A 12,676-nucleotide genomic window follows, 5' to 3' on the forward strand; every position below is an offset into this window, starting at 1 on the left:
GTGTGTGAAGGGTAGGGAACGGACCGGTACAGGTGTTTGTCTTACCTGTGAGGCTCGAGGTGATGAATGGTTGGAAAGAACAGTGGAAGGGAGATAGAGATAGGTGGTGATGTGTTTGTGTGCGGTTAGTTGTGTGTTTGTGTTTGGGTATAGGTGTGCGGGAGTGATGGTGGCGCTGTTTTGGTTGTTATTGTGTGTTATTGGTTTATTTCGTGGTTTTGTTTGAGTCTCGTTTTTTTTTTTTTTTTTTTTTTTTTTTATTCGCTGGTTCGTTTGTTTTTGTAGTTTTTAGCGGGGTTGTTTGGGGGGAAAAAGTGAGTTACGTGGATTTTCTTTTGAATGCGGTGTGTGTGTGTGTGTTTGTGTGTGTGTGTGTTTATCTGGTAGGGTTTGCCTCCTCGTTATGCCGTGTGCTGGCGTGGCGTGCGGCGGGCCGGCGGCTTGTTTGCGGTGAGGTGGGTCTCGCGCGCCTAAAATATCTCGGGTGGCCGCTAATTCTCCGCCGTGACCCTCCTCGCGTGACCCAAGACACAACTGGCGGCCCTAAACCGACGGCCGCTGTTATTACGGGAGGGGGAGCAAGCACGTGAGTGGCGGGTCGTTAGTGGCGGCGGGAGGCGTGAGCGAGGGTGAGCCACAGTGAGCCAGCCACCACCAGGCCGCCGCCGCCGCCCCGCTGTAACCGTGGTGCATTTCCTTCCCCTTTTCAGAGCAGAGTAAGAGAAAGACTCATGTTTGTGGTTGGCAGGCAGTGAGGACAGTGGCTGGCAGCAGCATGGTGCAGGCCGCGCGCTGCTCGCCGACCCCCTGACTCAGGCCGGGACACGGCTCGCCCTGCACACAGTGATGACTTCGTGAGGCGCGGAGGCAGCCAGGTGCACCGGCAGGTTGTGATTGAGGATGCTGGAGGGCGTCGGCATGCCTCTGGTGTATAGTGCAGGTGGGGCCGGCGGGCGCGAGCAGCGGCGGCCCATGTGGACGCAGCACGAGAAGGCGGTGCTGCGGCTGCTGATGCGTCAGTACGCCGGCGTGACGGAGTTCGACCCTCCTGACGTGCACAAGCACCCCATCAGGAACGAGATGTGGCGGCTGCTGACGGCGCGATACAACGCCCACCCGCACGTCAGGTCCCGCGACACCAAGCAGCTCCGCAAGGCGTGGGAGAACCTCAAGTACCGCGCCCGCAAGCTGGGCTCCGAGAGCCAGCGAAGCGGGCGCCAGCAGAACGCCGCCGCGGAGTCGAGCTGGCCGCTGGACGGCGTGACGATACCCGGGGCGGCGCCCTCCACCCCCGCGTCCCCGCCCAGGGAGGCAGGGGAGGTGGGCGACTGGAAGGACGCCGACGAAGAGTCGCAGAGGATTCTGGACGACGAGGAGGATGTGGAGAAGGTGGTGAAGGAAGAGGTGGAGGAGGACCCGCTGGCCACGCAGGACAGGTCCAGCCACACTCCGCCTGCCAGCGAGCGAGGCCCCGCTGTGCTGAGCCTGCACCCGCTGGTCTCGTCGCTGCTGGGGGGAGGCCTGGGCTCGCTGGCCACCACGCTGCCCTTCCTCACCTCCCCCTCCTCCCCGCTGGCCACGGGGCTGCTCCTCCCGCAGGTGGTGTCCTCTCTGTCCGGCAGGGAGCTGGACAGCAGGAGCACCATCTTGAGATCTTCCACGGACGCCGCCGCAGCTGCCGTTGGGGTCACCGCCGCGGGTGACGCCGCCTCGCCCCCAGCAGTCACCTCCGCCGCGCCCACCTCCACCACCACTACCTCAGACACAAGCATTTCTACCTCAGGGGCGTCCGTCGTCCTCAACGGTGTTTCTCAGGCATTCTCAAACACCCCGACGGACGCCGCCTCCCCCTCCTCCCCCTGCCCCGAGAAGCATGCGGGAGAAGCCGTCACCGAGCCGCCCCTCGCCCAGGACCGCCTGCACCAGCGCGTGGCGGGCGTGGAGGCGTCCATCCGCAACACGGAGGAGCAGCACCAGGCACAGATGCAGCTGCTGAGGCTACAGATGGCACAGGCAGTGACGGAGCACGACGCCAAGATGCGGGTGTTGGCCACGCAGCTAGAGTATTGGCAGAGGCGCCTCCGCGTGCAGCAGCAGGTGTCCGACGTGCTGTCCGTCACCACCCAGCAGGAGCCCGAGGCGGAGGACGAGCAGCTGCCTTGACCCCACGTCCCTGTCAGCTGGCTCCTGTCCCTGCCGCGGGTGGCCGAGCACAGGCTGAGTGCCGGGTGCTGCTGGCCAGGTTGTGAGTGACTGACTGTCCAAGTTTAGTGTTGATATCTAGGTCTTGTCGGCGTCGGGTAGTACTGCACGCGCTTGTGTGGTTTAATCATTCCAGGTGTTTTGAGTGTCAGCAGGTCGCGGCGCGGCGGCTCCGGTCACCCGCCGCGACCAGTAGGGTGTTCGACGTAAGGAAACAAGTATTACTACATTGCTGTTTGTGACCTCAGGCGTGGGCGTATGTCGGTGTGTGTGTGTGTGTGTGTGTGTGTGTGTGTGTGTGTGTGTGTGTGTGTGTGTGTGTGTGTGTGTGTGTGTGTGTGTGTGTGTGTGTGTGTGTGTGTGTGTGTGTGTGTGTGTGTGTGTGTGTGTGTGTGTGAGTGAGTGAGTGAGTGAGTGAGTGAGTGAGTGAGTGAGTGAGTGAGTGAGTGTGGTGGTGTTAGCGGTACGAGTGTGGCACACAGAGCTGGGAAGTGTAGGTATCGTGGACACTTTGGTTTTGTTAGCGCAACGCTTGGTTAGTGAGGAGGGGTCCACCCCCGCCCATCCCTCGTCTCCCAGAAGCGGCTTCCATTCCTGCACTGCATAAAGCAACAGAGTACTACGGGTCCTGGGCTTCCCGCGAGGCGTCGACGCCGCGGCTCCCGTGGGCGGCCCAGCGCTTCCTGATCATCAAATCGTAACGTAAGCAAGAGGGGCGTGGAGGAGGAATTCCGGCTACCTGGGAAACCTCTTACCCGGCACGACCAGGATTTTGTTTTGCTAGAGTCACTTCAGGTGGGCTGCTGCTGCTGCTGCAACACCTCAGCTTTAACCCGCCGCCACCGCCGCCGCCGCCGCAGGACTCCCTCCCGGGGCGCGGGGCGCCGCCCCCGCCCTGGAGGAGGAAGTTGGCGGCGTGCAGGCCGGAGCTTCCCGGCGGGCGAGCAGCCTCAGCACTGTACATAACAGTATACCTGACCATTGTATTTACACAGATATTATATTTTTAGTAAGATTATGTGCTATACCGCTAATAAATATTATAAAACATTACGGCAGTGTATCATTGATGACTCGCCCTCCTCACCCCGGCACACCTGCACCTCAAGTTGGCTGATTTGAAGGCTGGTGTTATGTTATACTTTGCTTCTTTTTTCACACTGGTTTTTGTTACAAGACAAGCAACACGAGGCGGCGGGGGAAACACGAGCAAAACAAAACATAAAATGGAACAGAAACAAGTTTTTAGCTCAAGCTGCTTTTAGATGGTAGTGGTAGTGGTGGTGGTGGTAGTAGTAGTAGTAGTAGTGTCGGAGGCTTTAAACTTGTGACGAGTTGTCGCAAAGTTCACCTGTTAGTCCGCCACACCTGTGTACCAACATGACAAGGTAAGAGGGTCTGTTCACTTGTTACTCGTCCACTCCTTGTTACTGTGTGTGTGTGTGTGTGTGTGTGTGTGTGTGTGTGTGTGTGTGTGTGTGTGTGTGTGTTTAGCAGTTTGCACCACCCACACTTTCATGCTTCCATCAAACAAAAGAAGAAAAGTCAATTCAAACATTTACTCCCGCATGTCATCTCTGCCCACACTAAGCAATAAGACCACGATAAAACAGCAAGCCCCAGCCACTGCATGACGAAACAGTAGCCATGGCGAAGCTGTTACGTAACCTCCTTCAGACACCAGTGCAAATATCAAAGACTCATGGAAGTGTTCATACAAATACTAGCTCCTATTATTAGTTTTAAGCTCAGTTCTTCATCACATCACGCATCACCCCAGACAACACAAGCTTTAACACACCAAGACAACACAAGCTTTAATACCGCAAGATAACACAAGCTTTAACACACAAGATCAAAATGCCACAAGATTATCGTAGCCACAGCTTAAAGAAGACCATACCAAGCACCAGTATTAACACAAGCACTGAATTACCACCTTGGGCAAAGACGCATCCAAACATTACTTACGCACACTAACGCTGAAGCACACGGTCAGAAAGCAAGATGATAGTATACAAAGATAAGTGTTTAAAAACTTATAGATGATATGGAAAGGAGTTTACTTTGTTCTAGGGTACATAGTTACTGAAGAGACTAGGAGAAAAGTAGAAAAAAGTACGAAGTTATAGGTGACAGGAAAAGTTTAGTAATGAAAAAGTTGACATAACGATACTTTAAGAGTTTTTCATAGTTCACCCTGTAATAATAAGTTAATCTTGACCTTTAGACTACATAGTATAAAAATAAGGAAAAGGAGTGGAAAACGTTATAAATGACACGAAAAAAAAGTTTAGCAATGAAAACATTAATATTACGACACACAAATGGTCTTCCATAGTTCATTAAAAAAAATAGTGTTTAAAAGTTACAGATGACAAAGAAAAGTTTAGCAGTGGAAAAAAGAAAAAATTTAATTCTATACACTGCCCAAAGAGTCTTCAATAGTCCACCCTCAACTAACACGGTTTTCTCTCATTCTTTACAGTGTTATGCGGGAATCGTGTAAGCCAGATGACCAAGACTTACAATGACATCGATGCCGTAACAAGACTTCTGCAGGAGGTGAGTGTGTGTTTCCCCTCCCCACCCTGTCTGCCTGCCTGATTGGAGATAGAAGGGTCCTGACCGTATACAACATAAGGGAGGATTACGAATGCAAGGGAAAGATGAAAATACGAGAGAAAATGGGGAGATGGAAGATAAAGGAATGGTAAACGAAAATAATAGGAGAGAATTAAATTATAAGAGAAAAATTAAGAATACTGGGAGAAGAAATAAAATGGAAGATGAGGATAAATAAGAACAATACAGATAGAAAGAAAAAGGAAGGAAAGAATAACAAGGAGAAAGGAAGAAAGGGAGAGAAATGGGGAGAAAAATGAGAGAAGAGGGGAAGGAAGGATAAAAGGAAAAGATTGTTAGTTAAGTGGTGAGGAAGGGGAGAAAATGTAATAAGGAAGGAGAAAGAAAAGTCAGGAAGATGAGAGACGAAAAAGTAAGGAAGGAAAAAATCGAAAAAAGGTAAAAGAGAAAAAGGAAGTGGTTATGCAGGGAAGGAATAAGTGGAGATAAAGAAAATAAAGAGGAAAATAAAAGAAGATGATCAGAGAAAAGAAATGGATGAAAGAAATGAGAGTACAACAAAAATGAAACAAGGAAATATAATTGAGTAGGTTGCATGCGACAAGGGGTCAAGCGCCAACTTTCGTTAAATGGAGTTACCAATGTATTCTTCTCTATAATTTCCCGCACATCTTAGAAATAACATTGATGCGATCGTATCTCTAGCGTGCGTGCAGCTAACGTCCCTTTATCATAGCAGTGTATACCTCACCAACCATGCTATCGCCATTAGTCTCGGTAAATATCAGATGTTTGAAAAGGCAACTGTTGATAATAATGGTTAATTTGAACGCAGAACATTAGTGTACACTATTGTTACTAAAAAAAATTAGTGTTACACATGAAAGTTTCCTTAAATGACAATACAGTAATTCATTGCGGGGGGCACGTAAGTTTCCTCCGTCATGTGCCACACCAGCCAGCCCAAACTGGCGTACGGCATTGCTAAAGCCAGTATCCTTATGTTTAGTGTCAAGTTATTATACGAAGCTATGTTATTGAGGTACATAATTATATTACTTAACTATTGCTAAGAGAGAGAGAGAGAGAGAGAGAGAGAGAGAGAGAGAGAGAGAGAGAGAGAGAGTGTGTGTGAGTGAGTGCACTATCACAACGGCGCGTTACCATGGTGATAGTGCACTTTCTCTCTCTCTCTCTCTCTCTCTCTCTCTCTCTCTCTCTCATGCGATCTTGAAAAGAGAAGGCAAATCAAATCACATATAAATATTTTAAAGAGTAGAATAGAGTAGATAACAATTTTGAGAAGAGAGAGAGAGAGAGAGAGAGAGAGAGAGAGAGAGAGAGAGAGAGAGAGAGAGAGAGAGAGAGAGGGGGGGGGGAATAGAAATTATTGTACGTCTGGCAGCGTCGTCGATCCTCCCTCCTAGAGAGAGTGGCGCCGAGACAGCGCAACTTAGCCAGCAGGAAGCACTAAAATTATTGTCATGGAGTGTTTTACTTATGAGTCTGAGTCAGTTCTTAATGAATTATTACGAGATGCTGCATATCAATAGATTTTTCTGTTCAAATGTAAAAGTTTCAAAATCTGAAAATGTTTAATGCTTAACGCTATTATTCTTCATTTTATAACTGATTATTCATCGTAACGATATCAGAAATATATCACGTAAAAGCCAAGAAAATGTAATATATAACGAGATATAACACACAGTTGCTTATACTCTGTATAGGACATACTAGACACGTAAAGCAAAGCAATAGTGAACGACTGACGCACGCGGGGGGCTTACCTTCTCGCAGCCAGCTACTCATATGAACGAAGAAAAGTAGGAGAGAGAGAGAGAGAGAGAGAGAGAGAGAGAGAGAGAGAGAGAGAGAGAGAGAGAGAGAGAGAGAGAGAGGAAATTAGAATACGTAGAAGAGGGAAGGTTGGGATGAAGGGGAGTGAAAGGAGAGAGTGGGGAGAGAGGAGGATAAAAGAGGGGAAAGAGCAGGAGGGGAGGAAAGCTTCTACGCTGTCTGTCTGGAGGAAAAAAGCTTAACAAGGCTACGAACATTCTCTCTCTCTCTCTCTCTCTCTCTCTCTCTCTCTCTCTCTCTCTCTCTCTCTCTCTCTCTCTCTCTCTCTCTCTCGTGTCCCTGAAAGTGTTTATTTTTATCTTTTAATATTCCATAAAACATATTTTCACGGTGTGTGTGTGTGTGTGTGTGTGTGTGTGTGTGTGTGTGTGTGTGTGTGTGTGTGTGTGTGTGTGTGTGTGTGTGTGTGTGTGTGTGTGTGTGTGTGTGTGTGTGTGTGTGTGTGTTTCCTTTTAACCCACCATTTGTTTTTAGTCAAAGTTCTCTCTCTCTCTCTCTCTCTCTCTCTCTCTCTCTCTCTCTCTCTCTCTCTCTCTCTCTCTCTCTCTCTCTCTCTCTCTCGTTAACCTACCTTCCCTTTATTTCTCTTCCTTTTCGTCTTTTCCTCTTCCCCTTCTCCTCTTTCTCCGTATCTTCCTCATCATACCTTCCCTCACCATCTCTTCCCTTTGACCTCTCCTCCTCCTCCTCCTCCTCTTCTCCCTCCTCCCTGAATCGCTCACGCTCGTTACGGCAGATAATTAAAGAAAGATTCCCCCCAGCGAGATAAATTTGTTTCCCAAGCCCTTGATTGCGGGAAGGTGCAGCTTATTTACACACAAGCCTTGTTATTTTCACATCTCCCTCCCTTCCCTCTCGTGCCGTTTTCCTCTCTCTCCCTCGCGCGCTGCTGGCCGTCCACCCGCCCGCCACCCCTTTCCCCCGTCTTATGCTTCATCACCCGTTTTCTTTCCTTCCCTGTGGTGTTTCTGTTGCTCTTCCTTCTGTTCTTGTATTTTTTTGTGTGTGTGTTTGTGTTTTCGTGTCCTTTTTCTTTACGACTGTTTCATCTTTCTTCTCTTTCTTTTATTTTTCTCCTCTTCCTCCTGTTTTGCAGTTTCCATCCAGCCACATGTTTAGGGATGGCTATAGAACAAGAAGAAATGCCTTAGAGGAGATAGTAATTAAGGAAACACATGTCAGATAACAGTGAAGGGATTAATTTAACATCCTTCCCTCCTACCTACCACACTCAACTTTCCCTCCGACCACACTCACTAACACCACGTCTCTTCACCCCACAGAAAGAGAAGGATCTTGAGCTTGCTGCAAAGATCGGGCAGCAGCTCCTGAACCGCAACAAGGCACTCGAGGAACGCAACACCCTCCTGGATGCTGAGCTTTCCGCTGCCACCGACACCATCACACAGCTCCGACATGACCTGCAAATGAAAACAGATCTTCTCCAGATATACACGAACGATGTCGACGAAAGCAGCTGTGAAAGTGAGTTAAAGATTAGATAAGGAAACGTTGGGAAATTTTTAGAAGCAAGGGTGTTTTTTTTTGTTTTTTTTTGTGAATAAGACTAATTTTGTCATGTCCTCATGTGAAATATCGTATAAATAGAGTAATTGATTTGATGAATATGGTGAATGCTTTTGTGCTATTTGTATGATGCTGTGCAAAAGTTGAGATTATTTGTACGTAGAAAATATGTTAGTTAGATGGAAATACATGATGATAAGGAGATTATTAGAGAAAATAGGTACTCATGTATTGGTTTGTGTGATGGAAGTAGACAAAGATTAGGAGATCTTTAGAAAAAATAGGTACTTATGTAAAGTTTTAAAGAATTTTGACTGATATAAAGAGACACCACAACCAAAAATAACGTAAGTAAGAAACCCATCGATAGTAACACAATTAGAACAACAACACCACGCCACCACCAGATATCACTCACGTAAAATTTTAGAGAATCCAGACAGATATAAAGAGACACCACAACAAAAAATAAACTTAAATTAGAAAACCATCGATACCAACACCACCATACAGTTGACCCATCGTTCTCTCCCGCACCACCAGCTACACCCACCACCATCCGCAACATCAATGTGGAAGTCCTGCAACACCGCATCAAGAACCTGGAGGATGAGAACCGGTCGCTGCACTCTGAGGCGAAGCAGATCGCCGATGACACAGAGCTTTGTGAGGACAAGGAGAAAGAGTTGATGACGGATGTGATCAAACAGCTCAGTGAGTATTGCGTGATGCTGTTACTGCTCTCTCTCTCTCTCTCTCTCTCTCTCTCTCTCTCTCTCTCTCTCTCTCTCTCTCTCTCTCTCTCTCTCTCTCTGATATGTGTTTTGCTGTCTATTCTTTTCTTGTTTTTTTTTCCGTTTTTCTCTGATTTTTTTCTGTGTTCTTTTGTTTTCTTGTTCTTTTTCCACCTATTTTCTTCACTATTACTTACATCATTCTGCCTTTTATGCTGTTTTTAGTACTGTTAATTTTGTTTTATTCTTCTTTGTTAACTGTTCATCAGCTTTAAGTCAGATTTTTAGAAGTTATCGTCTGTGTTTCATGACTAAGCTGGATAAAACAAAATATAATGACAGAACAACACAGGCCTGACTCAAATCCTCAACACAACAACAAGGTAAACACACACACACACACACACACACACACACACACACACACACACACAGAACTAAGCCAAATTCAAATCCTGTCTACAAGATAAGTACCTACACACACAAGCACACAGAACTTAACCTGACTCAGTCCTTAACACAAGATAAACACACACACACACACACACACACACCTAAGCCTCGCTCTCTCCTTTCCACAGGCGATGCAAACCACCAGGTGGGTCAGCTTAGCGACGAGCTGGCCAAGAAGGTGGAGGACTCGCTGCGGCAACAGGAGGAGATCACTCAGCTCCTGGCGCAGGTGGTGGATCTGCAGTCACGGAACAAGCGACTGCTGGGGGAGAATGACGAACTGGCCAACATGGTGGGTGTGGCGCGTGACTGCCAGCAGGAACTGACGATGGAGCTGGCCGAGCTGAAGGAGAAGTATGCTGAGGTTCTCGACTTGCTGCATGACACACAGGATCAGCTGAGGCGGGTGCAGAAAAAGGTGAGGCATGGGAGGATGAGACACAGGAGGTGGAATACAATGGAACACAAAGGAAGATGAGAGTGGAGAAGGTTGAGTATAGTGGAATCTGAAGGAAGATGAGACAGGAGGTCGAGTACAATGGAACACAAAGGAAGATGAGACAGGAGAAGGTTGAGCATTGCGGAATCTGAAGGAAGATGAGACAGGGGGTCGAGTACAGTGGAACACAAAGGAAGAACAGGTACCGGCAGACAAGGGTATTTGTGATGAGCTTCAGTGGGGAGAGGTATTGGGTAGTCATGTGTTAAAAGTAAAGGATGAATATAATCTGTTGATATATGTAGATGAGTTAGGAGATAAGCAGAGGAAGGATGGGAGGGGATAATGCATAGAGAGAAGCAGAAGGTAATGGAGAGGGAAGCTAAAGAGAAGGTAGAGGAAGAAAGTAAGGTAATGGAATGCAGAGGAAAAGGACCAGAAAGTAATGGAAATAAAAGTTAAAGATAAGTTAGGGGAAAAAGAAGAGGAAGAAGGAAGCAAGGCAGTGAACAAAGAGAGACTGTGATGCTAATGAAATGTGCTTATCTTCAACCCTTTCAAGCCTGAAGGAAGTTAGAATGGAATTTCCCTCTTACCTTGAGTATGATGCAAGACAGTGCTTCATGCAGTGAATGGCAGACTGATATGGTGAAGCAAAGTTATAAAGGCTTCTAAAAACTTTTGTAGTTCTGAGTATTACTGCTGATAAGAATGAGCTTGATCATGAGCTTGAGTGGATGTTCATGGGCTGGCCTTTATTATAAGCTTACTTGCATGTAAGGCAGAATTGGAATCTTGAATAAAGATCTATATTGAAGAGCAGAGAGATGATAGGTTCCATTTCAGAGTACGGCAAGTGTGGGTATTTGTTCCTTTTATCATCTTTACTTGTCTGAAATGTAGGAGTTAGTGTGCATGTTTTGGTATTTTTCATTTCTGTTCTTTGTGTTGTTTTCATTTCATTGGCTTGAGTCCCAGTGTTTCTTCTACTTTGTATGAGTTTATTTTTAGGTGGCTATTTTGTCAGTATTTCTTCTGTATATCATGGAAGTGTTTATTTTTTCTGGTTGGTTAGATGTCACATATTTTTACTATTTTGAACAAGCTCATTTATGTATAAAATATTTCTTCTTTTACTTTCCTCAAGTTTGCTTATTTTCAGATTACAAGATTTTCAGTATTTCTTCTGTTTTGTTTTAAGTTTATTTGCATACTTTATTACTAGTTAATATTCACATGCACATTCGTCTTCAGAACCTGCCAGGAAGTCGAGGCCACCACCTTGGCAGCAGCCTCTACAGCTCTCCCTTCAACTCTGGCAACGACTCCATCGCCAGCGAGCTCAACTCCCTCAATTCACTCGGGGAGGAGCAGGGCAAGGGCCGGAGGTGAGCACGCAGGGAGGCTTGGGCATTTGGGGTGGTTTCCTTACACTCATCTCAAGTGATTTGCACCTCCTGTTGCTACTTCTTGATTCAGCATCCTTATACATTTTCTCCTCTGCACTTGATTCACTTGCAGCAAAAATATTATCATACGTGAAATGGTGTTCTTTTCTTACTGTAATGGGTAGGTCCCCTTAATTTGATGACCAGGTGTTCATTCCTCCCTCCCTCCCTATAGGAACATGGGTGCATGCTCTCCAATCTTGAAAATCACACTCATCCAAAGAATTTTATCCAATAGAATAATACTTAGTTTATCTATGGTTATTTAGACATCAATAGGTGTAAACATTATCTTTTTTTTCATAGCACTGATATGAGACTTGTTGCAGCTCTTGGTCTGTCTCTGTGTGTGAGATAAGGTTGTCTTTTCTGAGTCTCCTGCACAGTGACTTGGTGGCGTCTTTGGTGAACAGAGCTTTATGGTTTTGGCCTCAGCAGTATGACTGTAATCACTAAAGCCAGTTTCAGTATTATTTAGTACAGCTATACACTCATATTTCCTTGTCAGCATGAAACTGTAATCTCATGAATAAACATATTTGTATATGATAAAGAATGAATTAATGGTGCTACTTGTGGATTTTCATAATTGCACATGACTCAGTTTAGTGACAGTTACATGTGTATTTCAACAGCAAGCATGGAACTCTTCCGATGTGTGGCTTAAGCCAGTCAGCTCTGTACCAATACAGGTACTGATTGTCCCTAGGAAAATCCCTGCTTACACCCAGCAGCTGTGCTCTGCCTAGGAGGGCTTGGTGCTCACCTGCTATTAGTACTCATGCTAAAGTCTTTTTTGCCTCTCATGAACTCAGTCACTTCTTGATAGTTTCTCTCTCAAATTTTTCATCCTGCTGTTTACTTGCTAAAGCCAGAAATAAAAAGTTCTGTAACTAGTACAGCATAGCTGCATCAGTAGAGCCAGTGTGTCAGGAGTATTGCTGCCTGGTGGATGCAAGAAGGGAACACTGTAGTAGAACGTGTAGCAGGATGAGTGGGCTGACTCCACCGTGTTGTGCTGGCTTGTTGGCATGGCTCAGGGAACACAGTGCCGTGTTAGGAGACAACACCCGACTCACTTACCATCACACTGCTGACTACACTTGTCCCATGCTGTTGTCACACCCCAGCGGCACATTGGTGTTCAGGGAGACAGAGGGAACTACTCCTCTGCTCAGAGACAAGCAGGGCTGTTAATGATCCATTTTGCTTCAGACAATTTTTTCTCTAGATATAGTTCATGAAAATGTTAGTGTTTTCCTATTTTGTGGAGTGTGAGCATCTCAATGAGACATGCATGGTTCATGGTTGTCTTGTTACTCACAGGCTGTTTTAGCAAAGCAGGATTAAAAAAAAATCCATGGAGAGCAGAGCTTGAACACACTATTAGCAGCTGTGTGGCCAGTCCATCATCTGCTTTAGGAAGC

General features: G+C 46.6%; 2 protein-coding genes across 18 annotated transcripts in view; both read left to right on the forward strand.

Annotated features, from left to right (window-relative positions):
• Positions 1–3,255, forward strand: part of LOC135089023 (uncharacterized) — a 7,964-nt gene extending 4,709 nt beyond the window's left edge. For all 6 annotated transcript variants that reach the window (XM_063984175.1, XM_063984176.1, XM_063984177.1 and 3 more), the window contains exon 2: positions 711–3,255. In XM_063984175.1, the coding sequence (XP_063840245.1) occupies positions 901–2,163 (1,263 nt within the window). In that variant the 5' untranslated portion in view covers positions 711–900 and the 3' untranslated portion in view covers positions 2,164–3,255. The remainder of the gene's footprint in view (positions 1–710) is intronic.
• The window catches only part of LOC135089017 (trafficking kinesin-binding protein milt-like), a 188,756-nt gene that overhangs the window by 170,742 nt on the left and 5,338 nt on the right, over positions 1–12,676 (forward strand). For all 12 annotated transcript variants that reach the window (XM_063984158.1, XM_063984155.1, XM_063984157.1 and 9 more), the window contains 5 exons: positions 4,691–4,767; positions 7,932–8,133; positions 8,719–8,889; positions 9,491–9,780; positions 11,056–11,189. In XM_063984158.1, coding sequence (XP_063840228.1) covers positions 4,691–4,767; positions 7,932–8,133; positions 8,719–8,889; positions 9,491–9,780; positions 11,056–11,189 — 874 coding nt within the window. The remainder of the gene's footprint in view (positions 1–4,690; positions 4,768–7,931; positions 8,134–8,718; positions 8,890–9,490; positions 9,781–11,055; positions 11,190–12,676) is intronic.

Source organism: Scylla paramamosain, chromosome 32, assembly GCF_035594125.1.
Source record: "Scylla paramamosain isolate STU-SP2022 chromosome 32, ASM3559412v1, whole genome shotgun sequence".
Lineage (NCBI taxonomy): Eukaryota > Metazoa > Arthropoda > Malacostraca > Decapoda > Portunidae > Scylla > Scylla paramamosain.